The sequence below is a fragment of the Marmota monax genome, unplaced genomic scaffold (assembly GCF_021218885.2).
Source record: "Marmota monax isolate L192 unplaced genomic scaffold, Marmota_monax_Labrador192_F-V1.1 WCK01_AAM20220418_F8-fsc00019, whole genome shotgun sequence".
Classification (NCBI taxonomy): domain Eukaryota; kingdom Metazoa; phylum Chordata; class Mammalia; order Rodentia; family Sciuridae; genus Marmota; species Marmota monax.
This window is the reverse complement of record NW_026695242.1, coordinates 5,347,528-5,371,216: the sequence shown is the minus strand read 5'-3', so window position 1 is coordinate 5,371,216 and position 23,689 is coordinate 5,347,528. Positions and strand designations below refer to the sequence as shown.

General features: G+C 44.4%; 1 protein-coding gene across 22 annotated transcripts in view; it reads right to left on the bottom strand.

Annotated features, from left to right (window-relative positions):
* The window catches only part of Camk2g (calcium/calmodulin dependent protein kinase II gamma), a 59,187-nt gene that overhangs the window by 14,213 nt on the left and 21,285 nt on the right, over nucleotides 1-23,689 (bottom strand). For 12 of the 22 annotated variants that reach the window (XM_058577891.1, XM_058577880.1, XM_058577884.1 and 9 more), the window contains 10 exons: nucleotides 22,805-22,870; nucleotides 19,198-19,270; nucleotides 18,947-19,049; nucleotides 18,435-18,518; nucleotides 17,928-18,022; nucleotides 17,156-17,278; nucleotides 13,238-13,321; nucleotides 12,951-12,993; nucleotides 10,379-10,441; nucleotides 8,436-8,479 (listed from right to left, as the gene is read on the bottom strand). In XM_058577891.1, coding sequence (XP_058433874.1) covers nucleotides 8,436-8,479; nucleotides 10,379-10,441; nucleotides 12,951-12,993; nucleotides 13,238-13,321; nucleotides 17,156-17,278; nucleotides 17,928-18,022; nucleotides 18,435-18,518; nucleotides 18,947-19,049; nucleotides 19,198-19,270; nucleotides 22,805-22,870 — 778 coding nt within the window. The remainder of the gene's footprint in view (nucleotides 1-8,435; nucleotides 8,480-10,378; nucleotides 10,442-12,950; nucleotides 12,994-13,237; nucleotides 13,322-17,155; nucleotides 17,279-17,927; nucleotides 18,023-18,434; nucleotides 18,519-18,946; nucleotides 19,050-19,197; nucleotides 19,271-22,804; nucleotides 22,871-23,689) is intronic. The other 10 variants (XM_046419676.2, XM_058577883.1, XM_058577887.1 and 7 more) reach the window with 1 other exon arrangement.

Sequence of the window (23,689 nt, the reverse complement as noted above, 5' to 3'; positions counted from 1 at the left end):
ACCCAGAGCCTTGTGCATGCAAGGCAAGCACTCTACCAACTGAGCTATATCCCCAGCCCATTAACATTTTACTTCTGAACCTAGACTTTGCTGCACTCCTAAATTGCTTTTCTGATAAAAATGTTGGGTTTTTGAAAACGATCTCACAGTTAAATTTTGGCCATCCCCTTCTATATCAGTATGGTCATGCTTTTTTAAGATCAAATTTTGACTGCATTTTTACAATTACTGGGAAATAGAAGAACAGGAGTGCTGGTGATTACAAGTGCAGTGATCATAAAGATGCAGAGATGTAAGCCACAGGGAATGCTGAAAGTAGCAATTCCTTAGCCTCAACTAGATGCTAAAAGACTTTATGTTTAGATGTGAAACAAGAGCATCAAAAGGAAGACCTCATGGCACACTGAAAACTCATCTCAGAACACTGTGTCTAAAAGGTGAAGGGGAATTATGTATAATACCATTAACTCACAGGAAAACAGAATCCCCTTGGAATATGTCCATCTGTTGTTTGACTTTTGTGCATTAATTTAGTGACATCCAACAAACACTGAGGGCTGTTCTGGGCACAGTAAATGTGTCTGATAAATTGTTTGTGCCCCTAAGGGGGCCAATGTTTTACTTTGAAAAACATTTTTGGGCATGTATTATAATAAAAAAAGGGGGACTACAAATATTTAAAACAATATCCATAATTTAGAATTTGATCTAAAGAAAAATGAATAATCTAAATGTAATCAGGCTTCTTTTGTACTAGCCCTCTGAATATGCTCAAATGTAAAATGAGATGTTCCTTCCAAAATTATCTGTCAAAAAAAGAACTGCCTTACATTTATATCTACCTACCTACAAACCTACCACCCATCTTTCTTCCTACCTATTTCCCGATATCCTTTACCCAAACAAGAGTGTTAATGCTTTGAAGGAATAGGCTTTTCCCCTGGCGAAAGCAGCGTACAGGTTTCTAATTTGCAATGAATCACAAAAATAATAAGTCTGCTGGGTGCTCATTCACCAGGCCCAGTCCTTGGTTCTGGTGATTTTCAGGGACTCGTTGTTAAAGGCCATTGCAGTTGCCTTTTCCTGGACCTTGCTTTAAAGCAGAAAATCTCTCAGCCTCGTGCTAAATATATTCCCAGGCTTCTCCTACCTGGCTCCCTTCTTCCTCAACTGTCCTGCAGAAGAACCCAAGATAACTCTTTTCCCACTCCAAGACTGATTTCCAGGCTAGTGCACATCTTTCAGCTTCTCTCTCCCATCTTCTCAGGGTTTTGCCCTTCAGCCATTCACACCTGGACTCTTCCACCAGCATACTGCAGCATTATTTATTTATTTATTTTTTAAAGGCCAATTTTTTTTTATTTTTTTAGGATTTTAATATTTATTTTTCAGTTTCTGGTGGACACAACATCTTTGTTTGTATGTGGTGCTGAGGATCGAACCCGGGCCGCACCCATGCCAGGCGAGCACACTACCGCTTGAGCCACGTCCCCAGCCGCACTGCAGCATTATTTAAAGGCCAGATCACTTTTAAAGAACCATGTCTCACATTTATTTAAAAGTTATATGAATATAGTTTTATATGCAGCTGTATATAGACATATGCATATATATGTACATAGACATAAAAATCCCACACTGGAAAAGAGTTCAAGCTTCCTTTTCATATTTAATTTAAATGAATGAATATTCAAATAGCACTTAAGGAAATAACTATACCCTCTTCTTTTTTGCTTTCTTCTCCTTCTTCTTTTTTTTTTTGGTTGGAGGGTACTGGGAGTTGAACCCATGGCTTCTTAAATACTCTAGCACTTAGCTACATCTCCAGTCTTTTTAAAAATTTTGAGGTAAGGTCTTAGTAAATTGCTCAGACTTAGAAAATTCTCTCAGAACTTGAGAACTTCCTGCCTTATTCTCCTAAGTAGCTGAGATTATAGACATATGCCACTGCTCCCTACTCTTCTTTTTTAATTTAAAGCTTAGTTGGCCATTGTGGTCTGGGACTAGCAGAATGCCAAGTTATTCTTAACTTGAGGCTTCTCAGGATCTGAGCCTTTGTGATCCCTTCAGTCCTGTCCTCAGAAGTGCCTCTCACTTTCCACACACCCCGAGTCATTGGCATTCACCTTCAAAGAAACCAAACTCAAGAGCACAAGATAGACCAGCTGCTCCAACCAGAGCTAGTTATTTTTTTTTTTTTGGTTGTCAATGGACCTTTATTTTATTTATATTCGGTGTTGAGAATCAAACCCAGTGCCTCACACATGCCAGGCACAAGCTCTACCATTGAGCCACAACCCCAGTCCCAGAGCTAGTTATTTTGAGCATCTTGCTCAAAGTAAGCTTCTGAACAGTGAGAAGGAAACCTTCCTACAGGCATTTAGCAGAAGAAATGAGGGAGGAAGTTGGGAAGGGAAGATGGGATATAGAAGAATTATCCATGATGCAGAAAGCTCAGGATCTTCTGAGCAACTTACAGGTCTCCCCTGTAAACAGGTCATCAAGTTCCCTTTCAAGAGAGCCCTCAAAGGTCCAACTCTACACACCTAGCTTCATGTTCCCTTTCCTTTTCTCAGAACTCTCATGCAACCACACCATTCATTAATTGATGTACACATGTTCCTGAGTTTAAAAGAACTGCAGTCACATTATCAATAATTTGAAAAACAGAAGAGAGGCAAAACCATCCTAACTTCTAGTGCCCTTCTAGTCTTTTTCCTTTCACAATTTAAAATTATAATTTATAAGCTACACAAAAGTTTATGCCTTGCTTTAAAGATAAAAAGTATTGATTTATAGAGAATTTGGACTTATTGGTTGTAACAGTCATGTACAGTCTAGGTGAAAACTGAAAATACAAAAAAATGTATTTTTAAAAAGTTGCCAAATTTGGGGCTGGGGCTGTAGCTCAGAGGTAGAGTGCTTGCCTAGCACATGTAGGGCACTGGGTTCCATCCTCAGCAGCACCACACAAAAATAAATAAAATAAAAGTATTAAAAAGTTCCCAAATTTGCATCATCCAGTGAAGTTATGATTTATATACATACACTTTGATGGGTTTCCCTTCCCTCTTCCTTTTACTCCCTTTGCCCCCTTTCTTTTTTCTGTAGTGCTTGAGATTGAACCCAGGGCCTTGGCCATACTAGGCAAGTGTTCTATAACTGGGCTCCATCCCCAGCCCTTTTTATTTTGAGACAGAGTCTCTAAGTTGTCCACAAGGACCTCAACCTCATGATCCTCCTTCCTCAGCATCCCAAGCAACTGGGATTATACAGGTTCTTTCAGGTTTTTTTTTTTTCCTTGAACATATATTATACATAACATACAAAATCAGTATCTACAAACATTTTTTAAACAAAATTTAGCCAACAGTCTTTTTTTTTTTTTTTTCTTTAGTGGTACTGGGAATTGAACCCAGGAGGCCCCACCAGTGAGCTATATCCCTAGACCTTTTTATTTTAAGACAGTCTCAATAAGTTGCCCAAATTATCCTTGAACCTGCCATCCTCCTGCCTCAGGATTATAGGTGTGTGCCTCCACACCTGGCTCCTATGTGCCTCTTTATATTCCATCTTTTTTACTTAATGTAAAATATTTCCCCGCTACATTTTTCACTTCATATAAAACATTTCTGCTACTGTATGCTCATGAAAACAAATAACTTTAAAATAGTCTATTAAATGGAAGTCCCATAATTACTTAGTCATTTCCTTATTGGTTTTGAAATTGTCTTCAATCTTTTCACAGTTATAAAAAAAAATGTCATGTTGAACATCTTTCTGCTTTCAACTTTTTCCTATTCTGAATTATTCTGAAAATAAGATAATCAGGAAAGAAATTCCCAGAAGTAGAATTATAAAGTAAAAAAGGTAGAAACACTTGCAGCGCTTTTGACCACAGGCTGTATTAGAAAGGACCACTGTGGTTTTCATTACTGTCACCAACTTAAGAGTCAAAAAATAGCACCTTGTTTCAATTTTCATTTCTTTGATGCTAGTGAAGCTAAAAGTTTTTCCACATTTGTTATCCAGGTCTACTTTCTCAACTTCAGATGGTCTCATCTGAAGTTGAGAAAGTAGATCTTCTTTGATCATCTTTCTGCTGGGGTTTAGCAGAAATTCTTATTTGTTGAAGAAACTATTTAATAAAAAGACATCCCATACTGCTGTGGATATTTTCCCAGCCCATCTATTTTCAACTTTTAATTTTGGTAATTGCCTTCCTAAATATCTATTTGGTCCTGAAACTTTTTTTCTCAAAAGTGCATTGCACTTGTCAGGACCTGGACACACAACAGGCTAGGTTCCCCACACGTTTTCATTTAAAGCAATTTATCTAATGGTTCTGGATGCCCAGGTTCCTCCTCAGTGTTCCTATGGGATCTGACACTACTGAACACTTTCTGTTCTCCTAACTCTTTGTTCTTTCTTTCTTTTCTTTTTTTTTTTGTGGGCGGGGGGAGACAGGGATTGAACTCAGGGGCACTCGACCACTGAGCCACATCCCCAGCCCTATTTTGTATTTTATTAGAGACAGGGTCTCACCTCGCTTTTGCTGAGGCTGGCTTTGAACTCGCGATCCTTCTGTCTCTGCCTCCCAAGCTGCTGGGATTACAGGCATGAGCCACCACACCCGGCTGTTCTTTCCCTTGTTGAAACCCCTTATTCCAGTCCATTATTAACAGATAACCCCCAAATTTTATCAGACTTCTAAACTTTTGTGTGCTTTAGATTCATCTGGGAGAAGGAAAGTATTAAAATTCACTGGTTGATTCTGCCTCCTACTCAAGGCCTCTGGGAATCTGAATTTCAGACTACACTCTGTAATCTGTGTATATGCACATGTGTGTATCTCTGTGTGTATAATATATAATGTGTATATTTTTAGTTGTTGATGTACCTTCATTTCTTATTTATTTATGTGGTGCTGAGGATCAAACCCAGTGTCTCACACAAGCTAGGCAAGCGCTTTGCCACTGAGCCACAACCCAAGCCCCTGGAATCTGTGTATTTTTAATTAGTTCTTTAATCTTACATGGCTGCACTTGATGTTTATTTTGGGGACTCACATTCTAGATAGTTCTGCTAGAAACTTCTCTCTCTCCCTCTGGTACTAGAAACTAAATCCGGGGGCGCAAAACCACTGAGCCACATCCCCAGACCTTTTAAATTTTTATTTTGAGACAGGGTCTTGCTAAATTGCTGAGGCTGGCCTCAAACTTGTAATCCCCATGCCTCAGCCTCTCAAATTGCTGGGATTATAAGTGTGTGCCACCACACCCGGCTAGAAACCTATCTCAAAATGGCTCCTTTATCCATCCTCTCCCCTCCAGCTCAGCAGTCTCTGCTGTATTTTATGTCCTGTTTTTGGCATTCACTCGTCCCTTTAGCCAAGCAGAAGCTACTGAAGTTCCCATAATCATCAGCAGTTTCAAACGGTAACTTCACATGTGCTGTTCCCTCTGCCTGAAATATCCTTCCTCCTCCACAACCTGGCAAACCCCAACTGTTGGTCCTTCAAACTCAGTTCCTGGCCATCTCCTTCAGGAAAATTTCCTGATCTGGCTTGATGCTGTCTCTCTACTCCCCCAGTGCCTGTACTGTGCACATCTTCTTCAGGCACCTTATCAGACTGTACCAGAACTGGTGGCTGCCCCATCTTTCTCCCACTGCAAACATCTAAAAGGGTACATCTACCTTTGGTAGATGTTGCTGCCTTCCAGCTCTTGGAGCACACAGCAGGCATCTAATGAACAGTGGCTGAGGGCTAGGGCTGGGGCTGAGTGGTAGAGTGCTCATCTTGCATGTATGAAGTCCTGGGTTCAATCCTTAGTACCACAAAAATAAAATAAAGGTATTGTGTCCACCTACAACTAAAAAAGATTTTTAAAAATCCTTAAAAAACAACAACAAAAAAACAAAACAAAACAGTGGCTGAGGGGGTGCATTTGTGAGATGCCCCCAAATTCAATGTTGGACTCTTCCTTGGGCTGTATCAGGGCCTTTAAAAAGATATGTCCATCCACATACTCCACTTTTCCTTCAATCCCAACATGGCCAAAATAGAACTCTTCCTCTTTAGATGACCATTTTCTTCACATTTACTCGCATTTCTAGCAGAGGTACCAACATTCCAGGCTGGAAACCTTGATATTATCTGATGATCTTTTAAATCCCTCATATCTAATGTGAGCTTCCACTGACACACCTTTGATCAGAGTTGGTATTCCCAGACTCAAAGGCGCAAGTGGACCACAGATACAGGCAACCTCATTCTGAATAGAATTTTGACTATTATCTCTTGCTATTTCTAATCAACTTTTCTTTTCAATGCTATCGCCAGATTACAATAAATCCTAATTGACACCACTGTGTCTAGCTCTTCCCCTCTTCCATTTATCCATATGCCCTCAGCTAAGTCTTCCTCTGTCTTTCTTTGTACTGGGGATTGAACCCAGGGCCACATGCACACTAAACACATTGCTCTACCATGGAGTTACACCCTCAGCCCTTCAAATATTTCTCAGAATTCTTACCACAGCTTTTCCTACTTGTGGCTTATGATATTTTCTAAGGTCTAATATACAAACTTCCAATTATTCTACTCAATCAGACTGACCCAGCTGTATTTGGCAGGGGCTGGGGGGCTTGCTGTGCTCTCCAACTGAGTTATGCCCCCAGCTCCAGCTGTATATATATATTTTTAATTTTTATTTGTTCTTTTTAGTTATATATGATAATAGAATGTATTTTGACATATTATACATACATGGACTATAACTTCCCATTCTTGTGGTTATACATGATGTGGAGTTACACTGTTTACATATTCATAAATGAACATAGGAAAGTTATGTCTAATTCATTCTACTGTCTCCCAGCTGTATTTCTGAGATCTCTCTACCATACACTCTGTGATCCAGTTAGGTGAAGAACATGCGTGAAAACTCATAAAATTCATATTCTTACTTTTAGGTTACAGAAGCAATACCATCTCATTTTAAATACATTTAAGTGTATAAAGTAAAAGCTGAAAGGTGTTTCTCTCTGCCCTGCTATCACCTCTGACTCCATACCCTAGAGGCAATTGCTGCACTGCTTTCAATCTTCCTGTATCTTAGGCTTCCTACAATAAGCTTTTTCCCATGAGCTTTTTGGCCTGAACCACCCCATGGAGGGTCCAGTAATAGTGTTTAGCTGGATCCAGCTGTGTCCACTTTCCTCTCCCTAAGGCAATGTAAAAGCTACATTGTACCTACTGTATGTGCCTCTCAGAATGTGTGCAGAGCAAGACACCTGATAGTTATGTACTAAATATTTTGTAAAGATGGATTGATTTTAGTTTCTTCCCCAAACAGAAATTTCCAAAATCTTTCTCCAAGTAAACCTACCCACTTTTCCAAACTTGACTCTACCCATCTAGCTTGAGTTCAAAACTGGGGGACTGCCTGGCCATCCCAGTTCCATGTCGGCAGGTATGCAAGGAGCCCAAGCTCCCCTCTTATGAGCAGAAGGACACAGAAAGCAGGCATGCAGAGAATAAAGGAAAAAGGAAGGGATTTGGCAGAAGGGAATGGGGCATGTGTATATATTTCAACTGTGGACAAAAGATCCTGGAAAAAGGCCCAATTTAAATTTTTGCTGGAGATTTGAAGGTTTGGATAATTTTACAGGTTGATATTCTCTGTGGTGTCAGTTGGAAGGCTTTAAGACAGTATGAACTCCTATCCAAAGTTCCAGTCCCAGGACCCTTTCTTCCTCCTACGCATCCTCATGCACCTTGGGCCCTGTGGTTGCCCCGCCTCTCTTCACTTCAGCTGAACAGCTACTCACAACAAGGGCTTCCTGTTGGGACCTGGAGGCACCTGGTCCTTCTTTTCAGCCAGGTCCCATAGAAGCCGAACCTCAAGAAAGTTTAAGATACTTTCACTCAGTGGTATTTAACCAGGGTTCTGGAAGTATTTTGCAGAAAAGGACAAAGACCAAAGAATAGTGTCTTCAGGTTTCTAGTCCTGTACCCTGCCTGAATCACCCAAGCAAACTTTGCTTTCATTTGATTAAAAAGGGTTATGAAAAAAATGGAGGGGGTGGGGGGTGTTTAATTAGATGTCCTAAAATACCTCAGAGTGTCAAGCCCTCAAGATGAAGCACATGTGTGGAAGTCAGGCTTAGGGTCAGCTCTAGGAAACTATAATTTGGACTGCTTCCCCTGAGACTTTCCCACCCAGGTAGATCAGGAGAGACACCTTTCCATTCTTCCCTCCCAGGCCAGTAGAACCTGCTCTTCTCAGCATAGAGGCTTCCAATTTAAAGCAGAATAGCAAGAGTAGATGGTTTTCAGGAAAAGGAGAAGCAAGGTGCCTAGACTTCTCAAGAATAACTACCAGGGGGAGAGGCCAGTCTCTGGTCAGAAGGCTGGAGAGATAGATACCCACCTTGACACCTCCGTCCGACTTCTTGTTCAATAGGCTTTTGGCAGCTGTGAAAACAAAGAGGAAAGTCACATCTTCTGCATCTTACCCTCGTCCCAACCTGAAGTCTGGCAGCTGGATCTGCAAGAGACTGCTATATCTGACAAGAGGGCCAGGAGTCTCCTGAAAGAGACCCTTCCTAGTAGTCCCTCTGCAGGAAGGGCATCTTGAGTGGTGTCAGGGCCTTCGGGATGACACCCCAGGATCTCCTCTGCTGTGGAAGCTGGCTCAGCAGAAACAGACACCCTGTGCTTAGGAGAAATCATGTTCAGTACTGGAGAGCAGCCTGGGAGCACTGGGAGCTCTGCCTTTGAGAGCTTCCACCCAGGCCTAGAAACAAAGTGCCAGGGTGAAAGGGTGAGGGCTCCATTCTTAGATGCCACGGAGGTTCTCCAGATAGCCACACTGGAAGGATGCAAGACATCTCCGGACTGTTCTCAAGAAACAGAGTGTCACAGTTCACAAAGGAGACCAGATGTGAGGACAGACAGACACAGACACAGAAACCAGGACCACCTACAGGAGGATTTTGCCAGGGGGTTGAAGCCTTCACTGGGCAGGACCTCACCAGGTTTACTGGGTCCTAGCTGCCATCTTTTTCCCAGACTCTCTGGACTCATGAGCAGGAAGGGCTAAGCAGAATAACGAGTTATCAGATTCTAGCCAGGCGTGGCATAATGCTCAAGGCTGACCAGCTTCACACCAGAAGGCTGGTGACGGGCTGAAAATGGAATCAGCCCACTGTCTGATCCACCTGGACTACCTGGGTTTAAATCTTGGTTCCAGCTGCTAGCTCTGTGACCTTGTGTGAGTAAGCCTCTCTCAGCCACAATTTCTTTAAAAATGGGATAAATAAAACAGGCCTAAGTCACGAGGCACTGATGGGGGTCCAAAAGGATCATGCCTGAAAAGCATTTAGCAGAATGTCTTGCACATGATTTAAGTACCCTACTAACCATTGTTATCACTATTGCTGCTCCCCTTCTGCCCTTTAGGTGGCCATTCCTACCTAAGCTGTGTCCCATATTTCTCCAGTGAGAACAAGGGTCCTTCCATCGCAAGATTCTGGCTCCAAAAGAAGGGCATTTGGTCTGATCTCCAATCATGCTGCATTTGAAATTTTTTTTTTTTGAATATATTTACTAGTCAGGGCTTTGTTTACATTAGCCAGTTCTCAATTCTGGTTGCCCACTAGAATTACTCAGGGAGTTTTAAAAAATGCTCATGCCTAGTCCATCCACTAGGGATTCTAATTCTGTTTATCTGGGGTGGGGTCCTGCCACCAGGATTCTTTAGGAGCTCCCAGATAATTGGTTGTTCTGTACAGGTAAGGTTGACAGCCTTTGACATACCTGTTCTTAAGCATCACCACGTTATCTGTCATCCTCATTAGAGAGATGAGAAAACTAAGGCTGGGAGAACTGATGTGACTTGCTCAGAGTATAGCAAGGCTAGAATTCAAACCCAGGGATGGCTGACTCTGAGGTTTTTGCACTCCACAGCCTTTCAGACCTGGAGGCCTGCAAACACCAGACTTCATAATTTTGAGGGGCAAGGCTTCCTCTGTGGGCTCTTAAACAGTAGTGCAGAAGCCTAGTTCCAGCACTGGGCAGCTCTGCAGGTCAGGCCTTTGGGCTGCCTGGAGGGAAGGCTCCTATTTCCCAGCTCCACATCCCCAGGCTATTGCCTCCTGAGAGTTGGCAAGCGCCCAGCATGCATGGCTGGTTAGGGGGCTCTGTAACAACAATGCGCTCGCAGATGCCAAGTTAGGTGGTCCTTCTGGCATGCCCATCTCAGCCCGCAAGCATGGAACTCGCCTCCCTGGTGCGTGGGCCTGGCATGCTGGCCCTCCTGGTGGGGTGGCAGGGAGCCGAGGCAGGCGGTCAGGGAGGACTCATGCCACGTACCTTGCCCGGCCAGGCTGGCGGCGCTCGCGGCAGGCGAGGCGGGGGCGGAGCTCTGCCTGCCAACTGAGGGGATACAATCTCTCAGTGCACAGAGCTTCCGCAAAGCCACGGGGGCCAGTCAGCAGCGAGCATGCCCCAGCATGAGGCACGGGCACCACTGGCTGCCCACACACAGCAGGGCCCAGGTGGCATGGCCAAGCCAGCCGAGCTGGGGGAGCGGAGGCGCCAGGGGCAGGCCGATGAGGCAGGTGCAGCCAGTCCTGCGGCAGTCCAGGAGCCTGAGAGGACCAGGCTGGGACAAGGTGAAGGGAACACCATATAGCTACTTTGTGGAAATGTACTTAGTGCTTGTTCCATGACCAACTCAGGTGAGGGTTCATAGGTAAAAGCCTGACTTGGTGAGAGGAAGGTGCCCTTTCTGAGGTGATCCAGCCCTTGCTTAAGGCTGTGAGGATACCAAGCTTCACCTTCAGACCTTCCCTCCCTAGGACATAAATGAGCTCTGTAGCTAAGAGCCTGGAGCATAGAGCAGCCCTTTCCCCTCAACACACTCGGAATGATAGAAAGACTGGCACTTACATGGCCTCTGGACAGCTTAAGTTTACAGATGGGCCCAGCTCTATGACCCCTAACTTCTCAGAGACAAAGGGCTCTCCCTCTTAAGGGAAGTAGCCAAGAGAAGCAGCTTTACTCAGCCTGTGCTTCACAGTGTCTTGAGGTAAAGATGCCTAAGAAATAAGTCCCCAGAAAGACAACAAAGGCCTCTGAAGAAATATATTCTGGAAGTTATGATTTCACCATTCACCAGGCTATTAAAGTCCAGGGCTAAGATGTGGCCCCACTATTTGGGGTCTACTTGGGAAATAGCCTAGTTTGTGCCTAAGGAATCACAGGTGCCTTTCCTCCTTGACACACCTATAGACAGCTCTTTCTGCAGAAATTTCCAGAGACAGAAGAGGCCATCCTAGAAGCCTAAAGAACTTTTTTTTTTTGCATCTTCTTTGATCCAGGGCAGTGAGCTCAAAGGCCAGATGAGGTCTGGGCAACAAGAATGGAAGGCTCTTTAGGGATGAACTAAAGTACTACGTCCTAACAGAGAGACTGACTTCTTGAAACCAGGACACCAATTTCCTGAAATGCTGGTTGTGGGTGGGTGATGTGGAGACCAAAGGCCACAGGACAGGAAATGCTACTGATGGGCCAGGCTAAAAGAGAAGCAGTAGCCTGTCTTCGCATTTAACTCAAGAGAAGAGAAGACAGGTAGACATCAAGGGTCAGCATAAAAATGCCCCTGAGCATCCTCTAGAAAAGCTCTTAACCCCAGAAAGTAGAAGCCGCAAGCAGTTAGAGGAAAGAAGCACAGTGTGGGGCCACAACTCCATCTTTGTGGCAGATGGACAACCCATTGCTCCCAGTGCCCTGTATAAGTGGTAAAAGCCCAGGATGGGGCATGACTGGGGCTCACTATCCATCCCTGATATCCCAGAGCCTGTGACTCTTGGGCTGGAACTGGTGAAGCCCTAGGCTCTCTTACCTGCAGCCTCCTCCAAGCTAAAGCCCATGGGTTACCTGGAACCAGCACAGCGGAACCCATCAGGACTCCAGCTCAAGGAAGCAACCCCTGCCCAAAGTGGCTGCCCACCCTGACTGTGGTTGGTGCTCCCACACAAGCCTCTCTCCATGGTGGTGCAGGAGGAAAGCAAGGGAGGGAGTCTTGTTAGGAGGATGAGAAGGGCTCTTGAACCAAACAGCGAGGCTGGGGTTAGAGGGAAGGAAGACCAGAGCTACAGCAAGCTGTGGACAGACTTCTTTGTCTTCATTTAAGCCTTGATATTAATCTTTTTCTCAAAGAAAACCCACCGTGCTCCCAACTGAGGGCAAACAATACTGGGGGTAGGGTTGAAAGCAGTGGGCAAAGGGGAGTGGAGTGTCTTGCATCTTAGAAATAATGTCAACTGCGACTTACAAATTACTGATCCCAACTCTCTTGATTCCTTATGTAAATCTAAGTTCCTTTCCTTCCACTGGCTGGTCTCTAGTTCTTCATTTTTACAGCTAGTATCAGAGAAAATATTTTAAGCCTGAGTCACCTTAAAAGGTCTAAACATCTGGAATAATTTCTATTAGTCATCTCTACTTGGACACAAGGAAGAAAGAGATCACCCTAGTGATCAGTTGGTGGCAATTGAGAACATTCATAATATTTCAACTTGATTTTGTTTTTCCCTTCCAGTGCATCCTTCAATACCCTAGATTGGCTATAACCCTAAAGTGCTGAGAATCTTCAGGGAATTCAATAAAAATGTATAGGGATAAAGTACATAGGATTCTGGACAGGCTACTCCTTGGGAGGTTCTAAGGAACAAATTCATAAATTTGAGCCCAAGTGAAGGTTCCTCCCCTCACACCAAGAATTTCAGTAAGAGGACTCAGCAGCAGAACCCTCAGAACAGGATACCTGTTAATCCTGCTCAAGGAATCACCTGAGACAGCCACACTGCCTAGGCTGGCTGTGCTCTATGCCTGACCCACTCACCTCGGCAGAATTAAAGTGTTCAGCTGGGAAACATACCTGAGAAGTTCCTGGAGACAAGCATGGTCGTGAGGATGGCACCCTAGGAAAGGAGGAGAGTCCTATGAGTTCAACCAGACTCTATAAAAGGATAGCCTGGCCTCAGGCAAAGCAGCTCATGGCTAGAGCCTGGAGTCACAGGATTCTGGCATCCCCAACATAGCTTAGCTACAACCTGCATAGCTTAGCTTCAACTAGGAGCAGAGCTGCCTTGTCTAAGGGGGCAAGACCTGCATTGTTAACAGGCTTGATTTCAAGAGGCCAGTGGCACAGAAACCAAGACTTACCTTCAGTTTTCTCCGGGCATTGAATTTGCGCAAACACTCCACAGTCTCTTGGCGGTGCATCATGGAGGCTACCGTGGATCGTTGCTAGAAATCAAACAGAAAGGCCTATGAGTCCCCCATTCCAGACCCTTTCTCTGCCCTTCACTTTAGTCCTGGCACCAATGGCTATGCCAGGACAGAGCTGTGTACTCAGCCACCCCACATTCGCTCTGAAGATCAAATGAAGTCACAGACATGAAAACACAAAATAAAGGCATAAGCCCAAACTCAAGGTTATGTAAGGACAATCTAAACATGAAAGCACACTGATAACGGATGCTATATGAGTGTGCAGAGAGAACATTATAATCTTCCTTGGGCAAAGGAAGCTGCAAATGGGAAAGATTATCCTATGTGTGGTGAGCCTGGCAGTTATTCCTTCAGCAACTGCTTACTGAGCACCTGCTGTGGTCCAGGTTCTGAGCAGTGACAGCACAGGGAGGTCCCTGCTTTCTATAACATTCATTCCTTCAAAGAGCCCCTCTCAACATACCCCACAAGGTCCTGAATGAACCTGGGGTCTCAGAAACTAAGGATGTATACCTTGAAGGATCAATTCTTTTCATCATTTTGGATGAAAACTTTGATATATTTATTAGTTACTTCCTTGTCTCCTTAAACAGAATCCAGACATGGCCTCCGCTTCCTTGGGATCATTGATAGAAGAACCAATTATTTTGAAATGTCATAATATAGTGATGTCCTCAGGGGCTATAGAGATATATAGGACTATGAAACGTAGAGCCCACAAAAATGATCCTCAGGACATAGTATTTCCCTGTTTTGTTTTGTTTTTGGTACCAGGGATTGAACCCAGATGCACTTAACCCCTGAGTCACATCCCTAACCCTTTTTGAGACAGGAGCTCCCTAAGTTGTTTAGGGTCTTGCTAAGTTGCTAATGGATGGCTTTGATTTTGCACTCCTCTTGCCTCCTGAGTTTCTATTATAGGCACACACCACCAAGCGGGCTACTTCCCCAATTTTTGAATTTCCATTTTAAGTTGCTCAGCATTACTTTTGCTGTTGCTGTCTTGCCAAACTATTAGAAAAATAAATGCTAGGACCTGCAGCTTGGTGCCCATAACCACATAATCCTTGCCCTCACCCCTGGCCAACTCTTTCCTGCGCCTGAAACAACTCTCCCCACCTCTCCACCTCCCCAAGTCTCTCATTCCACCTCATCTTCCTCAGCATAAACTTCTCCACAAAGAGAAATGAGGTCACCATGCACATACTGCTTCTGTTTCAGCCCCCACCCACCAGCTGATTTCTACCCACCCACAACCCAACCTAAGTCTCAGAACATCATTCTTCACACCAGGGTGGACCTCTTGAGCAGAGCTCAGAAGTCCCTCTTTAAACCTTTGCTTCCTAAATTAGATATATTGTCGACTCATTCCTCTGGACTAGATTCTTCTTGGTAATCTACACATTATATTCAATCTTCTCCTTAAACAAAGTCCTTAAAACATGGATGGAACTGAAGGACATTATATTAAGTGAAATAATCCAGACCCAGACAGGGACCACATGCTCTCTCTCACATGTTGAAGTTAAAAGAAAAAAAAAAAAAAGTTTGGGTCTGAGTGTGGAACAGTGAAACTGGAGTTCCGGGGTGATTAAAGGGAAGCTGGATTTGAAGAGCATATGCTGTATGCACGTATTAAATTATCACAATGAACCCTACTAAAACGTATAATTAATAAATACTCTTTAGTCAAAAAACAAATAAAAAAAAAAAAAGAAAGAAACCCAAACCTCTCTGACATATCTTCCTCCTCTAAGGAGTATCATTTCTTTCCCCCTTCATGCCTCACTTCCTATGCACCTCCTCAATCCTACTTCCTCTTCACGCCCCAAAACAGGTTTCTATCTCACTCTACTGTCTTTGTGAAATGATGAAAGAATAGCCTTTCCATGGTCAGAGCCCATGCATTCTCTTTGATCTGTGTCAGGGACTCTCTTGCAATACTACCAGTGCTCCCTTACTGAGACTCCTTCTTTTTTTAGCTTATACATCTTCTGCTTCTGATTCTTTTCTGACTACAGAAATTCTCATTCTCAGTCCCTTTTGCTGACTCCTCTAATTCTCCTTGTTCTTAAATGCTGATGTTTAGTGTCCATCTCTTCTTTTACTGAAGAATACAAACTCAAGAATTTGATCAGCATAGAAACAATCCCATCTTCTACAGCCTCAACATCACCTATATACAAAAGACTAAGACTCTTTTCTTTCTTTCTTTTTTTTAGTGCTAGGGATCAAACCTAGGGCCTTACACATGCTAGGTGAGTGCTCTACCACTGAACTGCATCCCCAGACCATACAGGTATATTTTTTAACTGTCCACAGGGTATCTCAGCTAAAGTCTCTTGACACCACACTTAATGTGTACAAAACTAAATCATCATCTTTTCTCACAAACTGGCTTTTCCTCTGAGTTTCTTCCGTATGGATGAATGATACAATTCTCTGCTCAATGGCAAAACATGGCAGTTCCCACAGATCCCTCTCTCCTTCATTCCCCAATTCAATTGGGCACTAAATCTTTTAGATTCTGTGTCCCAAATATCTCCTGAATTTTTCCACTCCTCACACTACCCACTCCCCCATCTCTATCCTCAGAGGAGACCTCATCTGTTGCTTAGATAGTTATGACAGCTTCCTAAGCTCCCCTGACTCCAGCCTCTTTCTTCATTAATTCCATTTTCTACAGAGCTTCCAAAATGATCTTTCTTAAATGTAAATTTCACACTCTCTTTAAAATCCTTAAATGGATCCCTATGCATTCGGAATAAAACCCTAACTCCTTAGGCCGAAACTGGGATGTCAGGGAATCTTTAGGGCCTCTTTGTCTTGGATTCCTATAGTCATGGCCTCATTCACAACCAAACTACTTAACATTCCTTGAACTTGATTTCCCATGGCCTCTTACTCTGGCTCCTGCTAACCTCTGTCTACAGGGTAATATCTTGGGGAACTCTTAGTTATCTGCCAAGAGCCAGAACAGAGGTCACCTCCTCCATGCAGCCTTTGATGACCCCACTGCCCACCAGGGACAGCAAGAACTCCTGCACTCCTTTAGATTCTTTTGCATACTTCACACTGTAGTATGGTTGCCTGTTTGACTGCCTGTCTCTCCAGATCTTTGGAGCAGGAAAAATGCCTCATTCACCTTTGTATCCTCTAGCATCTGCACCAAAGAGGCATTCAGTAAACACATGAACGAAGGGACAAATAAACAAATGCATAATGGCTGTCAAGATACCAACTATGCCAGAAAACAAAGTATGTCAACCCACATCAACAGCCTAGGGGAGCCTCCCAGCTCAGGAGCTTCAGGACTGAACTTCATGATGCTCTTTTTAATAGCTCAGAGACCTCTTTGGTTTATTCATTGGGTCTTGGTCACAGTTGTTAAGAGTTGTATGAGTGGTGAGACCTGAGTATGCCCTGGACTTGGGGATTCACTTTCTGCCAGCTGCTTTCTATCATCAACTACCTAGAGTCTGCAAGAGTCAACCTAAGCCCTCATTTAAGACTAGAACTGGGTTGGGATATAGCTCAGTTGGTAGAGTGCTTGCCTTGTATGGACAAGGCCCTGGGTTCAATCCCCAGCACTGCCAAAAAAAATAAAAATAAAAAAAGAGAGCCATTAATACAGCCTCACAACCAAGGGAGAGACGAATAAAGGCCTGTTAGCCCCTTCTGCCTCCTAGAGATCCCCCGGTGATATTTATTAACCTTGGGCCCCACTCAGTCTCCTGCCCTGCCTACTGGGTCCTCACTCAGGAACCAGAATGATTCTCTGCTGATAAAAAGGAACATAAACATAAGCGGTCACCACTGATCTCCAAGTCCACAGCTGAAAACACTTACACAGACCCATGGGTGCTTCAGAGCCTGGTCAGCCGTGATGCGTTTTGCTGGGTTTATGGTCAGCATCTGGTTGATCAAGTTCTTGGCTTCAGGAGTCACTGTGTCCCATTCTGGTGATGGGAACTAAGGAGCAGGAACAGGGGGAGGTAGGATATGAAATTTGTAAGCCTCACACCCTAAAACGAAGGCTATATCTTCATCCCAACTCCTATAATTGGGATATTCTATGGTACCCAAAGTTGCCTCAGAGAGAGTTGGAGAAGCCCTGGAAATATCCTAGAACCTGTGTCAACTTAAAAGACTAGGAAAGGAAAATAGAACAATGATGGTTAGAATGCCAGAATATCAGATCACAGTAGGAAGCAGACTCCAACAAACATTCTCTGGTTCAACTCCATCTCTCTACTTGGGGGAAGAGGCTCAATGATGTGCCTAAGGTACCAATGCAGTGGAAAGAGCCTCTAGAATTCTCGTCCCTGTGTGATGCAGCTTCTCTGTTCTTTGCAAAAAAAAAAAAAGATCAAAGGGCTTCAGTGGGTTCCTTAATTTTATAGCTACCAAAAAGGATGTTAAAAAAAAAAAAAGTTGCTCCCTGGACGTAGGGTGGCAAGAACTGAGTCCTGTTTGCCCATCCCTGGATCTTCACAGTCCCATGACATCCCCTATGTCATGTGACACACTAAACAAGCCCCCTCCCTTGGACAGAGCCCAAGGGGCAGGACATGTGCCCTGCTTGATGTTCTTGTTTGATTCTTAGAAAAACAGTCCTTACATCGTACGCTCCAGCCTTGATCTGCTGATACAGCTTGTGCTGATCCTCATCCCAGAAGGGAGGGTAGCCCACCAGGAGGATATACAGGATGACCCCTATGAGATAGAACACACAGGTCACTGGGTTCAGTCACCTTTACCCTGAGGAACTATGAAAGGCCATGCAGGGCTCAGAGCCACACAGAATGACAAGGGCCAGACCAGAGTTAGAGGTGGATGCCAGCCGATAACGCTGTGTCTCTCACGTCAGAGATTTCTTTAAGCACAACCTATCCTCTAAGGCGGGGACAATTCCCTCTCTAAGAAGGATGCAACATAATACAGGAAGTTACTTGGGGAGGAGGGTGTGATGGGAACAGCCCTCCCAAGGGGATGAGAGCAAACACCATGATTTCACATACACCAGGCACTTGTGGGACCCGCAAGGAATAGCGATGCTTCTTTCTCGCCATCACTGGAAGCCGAGGGCCCTTAACACGGAAAAGCTGAGGGCGTGGAATGGGCTTACCGCAGGCCCAGATATCCACAGGTTTTCCATAGGGATCTTTCCTCAAGACCTCAGGGGACAAGTAACCTGGGGTGCCAGCAAAACCTGCAGCAGAAGAGAGAGCAGAGGTACACTGAACCCATTTTCTCTCTCAATAAATCCATATGAGCAATTTCTTCCAAAGCCCTTTTCATCCTGCTGCTTTTGCTACATAAGCTTTCAGCACACAGGCTGCGAGAGATTAGAGGCTGGGCTTCTCATAGTGCTTGGAATCTAAATCAGAGGGCAAGTCCATGTGCCTACCAGGAACTCCAATGCCTCCCCAGAGGCAGCAAGAACGCAGTGCTGACAACAGCTAGACTTACTGAGTCATGAAGGGCCAGGAGGGATTTCTGCACCCTCCCACCCTTCTCCACTCTCCAAGGAGGCCAGGACCATTAAAGGTCTGGTTTCTAGTTCTGAAAGAGGAAGGCAAATCAGAAAGAGGAGGAAGGGTGGGGACTGCATAACTGAGAAGACAGTGTCACCCTTACCAAACCAAGCCTGCTGCTCTCCTTGCACTTCGATGGCGAGGCCAAAATCAGCCAGCTTGACGGCAGCACCCTTGCATTTACTTGCCAGCAGCAAGTTCTCAGGCTACAGAAGGAACAGCGAGAACCTTGTGAGGCACCCCCCCCCCCAGCCCAAAGGGAGCCTTCTTTGGGTCCACACAGTACCACTATCTAGCACCAGGTGGCGCCAACATGTCACAAGCAAGGGGCAAAGGAGGGGAGCCTGGTAATACCTTCAGGTCCCGATGGACAATGTCATGCTGGTGGATGTGGTTAACACTCTCCAGAATCTGATGTATACAGTGGCTGAAAAAGCAGGAGAAAAAAATGTCACTACAGGGTTAAACCATCTCATCCAAGACCACATGCCATGGACTAAAAGCATGTAACAACAGGTCACAGGTTCATAGAGAATCACTGAATGATGAGTTAGTTCAACCCATTTTGTTTTCATTTCATTTCTTTAATGTTTTGTTTTATCTTTAATTGACAAATAATATGCATCTATTTGTGGGGGACATGTGTTGCTTTTATACATGTTTACAACGTGGGATGAGTATATTATGCTAATTAACATTTCCATTACCTCAAATATTTACCATTGCTTAGTGGAGAGAACATATAAAATCCTCTCTTAGCTACTTTGAAACATATATTATTAGCAACTACAGTCACCACGATGTGCAACAGATCAGAACCTACTCCTATCTAAAGCTCTGTATCTGCTGACCAATATCTTTCCTTTACCCAACCACCTCCACTCCAATTCTTGGTAATCACCACTCTACTTTTACTTCTGAGATCATTCTTTTTTAGATTCCACATATAAATAATGTCATGTAGTATTTGTCTTTCTGTGCCTGGCTTATTTCATGCCCTCCATGTTGTTGTAAATGACAAAATTTCATATATATTTTTTAAGACTGAATAGTATTCTGCTATTCTCTCTCTCTCTCTCTCACACACACACACACAAACACACACACACACACACACACTTTTAGTATCCATTCACTTGTTGGCACACACTTAGGTTGTCTCCACATCTTAGTTATTGTGAATAATGCTGCTGTGAACATGGGAGGGCAGACATCTCTCCAAGATACTAATTTCAATTCCTTTGGGTATTTACCCAGTAGTGGGATTGCTGGATCATATGGTAATTCTATTTTTAGTTTTCTGAGGAACATCTATACTGTTTTCCAAAAAAAGCCTGTACTAATTTGCAATACCAACAGGGTTCCCTTTCCTCCACATCCTCAACAACACTTATTTTACAGAAAAGGAAACTGAAATTCAGGTAGATTAAGTGGTTTGCCCAGGGTCACTCACTAAATGGGAGGAGAGAGACTAGAATAGAGATTCACCATGGATTCTTCTGTCTATAAAGGCCTAACATAACCAACATGTTTTTAAGAGATCAGGAGACATCCCAGGCTCCTGAGAAAGGTGAGACCATCCAACCCCTACCTTTTTTCTACTTCCCTATATAGTAACTTTATTCTTAGAGAAGAAACTTGTGCTGGCAACTTAAGCAGGAAGAGTGCAACTGAGTTCCCTAAGTTGTTTTGGGATGACTGTACTCCTTCATTTATTTAAACATTCACTAAGTGCTTCCAAGGCCTTCTGCTTTGTACTACACAGGACATAACAATGAACAAGACCCGTAGCTTCCCTGAAGCTGATCATCTGGTAGAGGAGCTAAAACAAACACAGATTTCTTTGAGAAACAATATATTTGAGCAGATTTTTAAATGGGGCACCAAGGAGTATTTCTGAGGAATGTGCATAGAAAAGACAAACTAAGATCCAGAATTACATGCAGCTGCTGATTTTTGTGTCTGCATGCGTGTGGTTCTGCGGATTGAACTCAGGGCCTGTGCTTGCTAGAAGTGCTTGACCATTGAGATATATCCCCAGATCTTTTAAAATTTATTTTGAGAAGGGTCCAAGTTTCCCAGGCTGGCTCTGAACTTGTGACCCTCCGGCTTTGGCCTCCTGAGTAGTTGGGATTACAGGTATACAACACCATAACCAGCTTAAGCTGCTGATTCTTAAAGCAGGCTGTCCACTTTACAACCCTCCTGCCAGCCTTGTGGTCAAACTTCTGGCAGGAAACATGAGCAGACTACAGCAATGGTTTTCTTTTATTTTTTTTTTTGTACCAAGAATTGAATCCAGGGGTGCTTACCCACTGAGACACATCCCCAGCATTTTTTAGTTTTTATTTTGAGACAGGGTCTCTTTAAGTTGCCTAAGGCCTTGCTAAATTGCTGAGGCTGGCTTTGAACTCACGTTTCTCCTGCTTCAGCCTCCAGAGCTGCTGGGATTGCAGGGTGTGTATTATCACACCCAGCTAGCAGTGGTTTTTAAATGGGGATGAGTTTATCTGGAGACATTTCTGGTTGTCACAACCTAGGGAGGGGGAAGGCTGTTATTGACATCTACTAGCATGGGATGCTTCTAAGTGTTTACCATGCACAGGAGAGGCTCTCACAACAAAAAATTACCCAGCCTAAAAGGTCAGTGGTGCTGAGGAAAAACCCAGCTTAGAGAACAGATGCCCAGTCATCATGCACCACCAGGTGTACTGGGCAGGTCTGCAGAATGTCCAGGTGTGCTAAGCTAGGTAGCTGAACTTCTGATTCCTTTCTCTAAAATCTGAGGTGCTGGGGGTCCTGCAAGAGCCAAGGGGTCTTACCAGGCCCCTAGAAGCTAAGGCTGGGGCTGCCCTAGCACAGCCCAAGAGTGGGCTAAAGAAACTTTAAGACTGAACTATAGAGGCAAGTCTCCACAGAAATGTATTATTAGAACAGAGTCGGGCTAGCAGGGAGAGCCTTCTGGCCAAAAATGGCAAAAGTGCGAAGTGTCCCAGCAGAGCCAGGCCAAGCCCACTGGTGCAGCCCCCCCTCCTCGCAGTTCCCTGAGCTATCACGCCTCCTCCCGCCCACAGCCTGGTCCTCCCCTGCTGGCACTGGAATTCATCTCCCCACTTGAGAATTTTTCCTGAGGTTGAAGCATCTGAAGTTGATCAGCAAACATTGGCCGCTGGAGGTTGAGAAATCTGTGAGGAAGCTGCACTCCCCCACTTTCCAGAAGCAGCCCGAGCTGCCACATAAGCTAGATAAGCTGCAGGCAGGATGATCAAAACCAGGTTGTAAGGACATCACCCTCAGAGAGAAGCGGGGCTGGGGGAAGAGCCGAGGCGGGAAAGGCAGGCCAAACAAGTGCCTGAGAGCTGTGTGGGGGTGGAATTCTGCTGTGTCACATGTAGGAGCCATCAGGGCTTCTGTGGAAGGCTGGAGGCTGAGGCATGGGACTGTGGAACAGCACTCCAGCTAAAAGAATCCCATGTTGAACCTGGTCTTGGCAGTCAAGGGACAAAGTGACAAGGGCTAAAAGCTCCTGAGATGGCTCCCATAGTTCATACACCTTTGGGGAAAACCATATCTTTTATGTTTCTAATCACCCCAGGATTTCCACTTAGTGGCTTGTACATAGTAGGATTTGTCAAAAGAAAGAAGAGGGATTGAGAGGGCCCTCATGTGTACTTACCAGTGTGAGGTAATACAAAGAAAAGGTATTTCTGGGGTGATGGGGTAAAGGAGACTCAAGAGGCTTTGCCAAAATTGATCTGGGGTGCTGAATTCTGAACTTCTGATATTGCCCCCAGAATGCAGCCCTCGTCCAGCTCTGTAGAATCACTGTCCAGATAAGAGTTCCTCTGATCTTCCCCAAAGGCTTTTCAATTAGGCACAATGCCAGCCCCCTAAGGTGGACAAGACTTATTTCAATCCTAAACTCCAGAGCTGCACTGGAACAATTGGGCCTTCATCTCACCTGGCATCTGCTTCACTGTAGTATTCTCTAGCCACAATGTCTTCAAACAGCTCCCCGCCAGTAACCCTGCAGCCAACAGAAGAAGAAGAGGTCAGAGGAGGTGGAGTCCCTTGGCCAACCCCGGTGTCTAAGAGGTAACAGAGTTACACAGTAAAACAGCTCTTACAGAAACCTTAACTCCACATACACTTTGAGAGCCCAGAACATACTCAATCCTTCAATGACATGGGGCTCCTCCTTAGGGTATCCTGGGCTCCCCCTTCTTCAGGATATTTCTGTTTCCATAACCTGCAGATCAGCTAACATTAAAGGCAGCTAATGAAGATACAGGGATCTAAGAGAAAATATTCAACCTACTCCCCAAAGACATGCCTTTGTTTGAGACCAATATGAACATATGCCATCCAAGGAAGGACAGACCTACCACTGAAGTTGAGAATGAGACCAAGGACACAGAAACCTAACTCTATAGCACTGGAAAGGAGTTTCCAGAAGGTAAAGAGCCACTTTTAAGATATTAAAACACAACCAAAGTGGAAGAGAGACCAAGAGGAGCCCAGTTCATGACTAATAAAAGCTACCCTCAAATTCCCAGAATTTTAAGTTCATGCAAAGAGCAGTACTTTATTTCTATACTAAGGACCAAGAAACAAGAAACAAGCATCTGCACAAGATACACTGTGAAACAGAAGTGTGAGAGCAACATTGAGGCTGGCGCTCTACAGAGATCTGGGGAGATCACGAGCAATGAGACCCCCAGGGGGCTTTGGGTACCAACCCGGCTCCATGCCCGGAGAAAGTACACAATCAAGTCCTTTCTCTCAGGCAAAGGAGAGGGACCGTTGGCAGAGGCTGAAGACCAAGTTAAGCCTTTTCCCCAGCCTT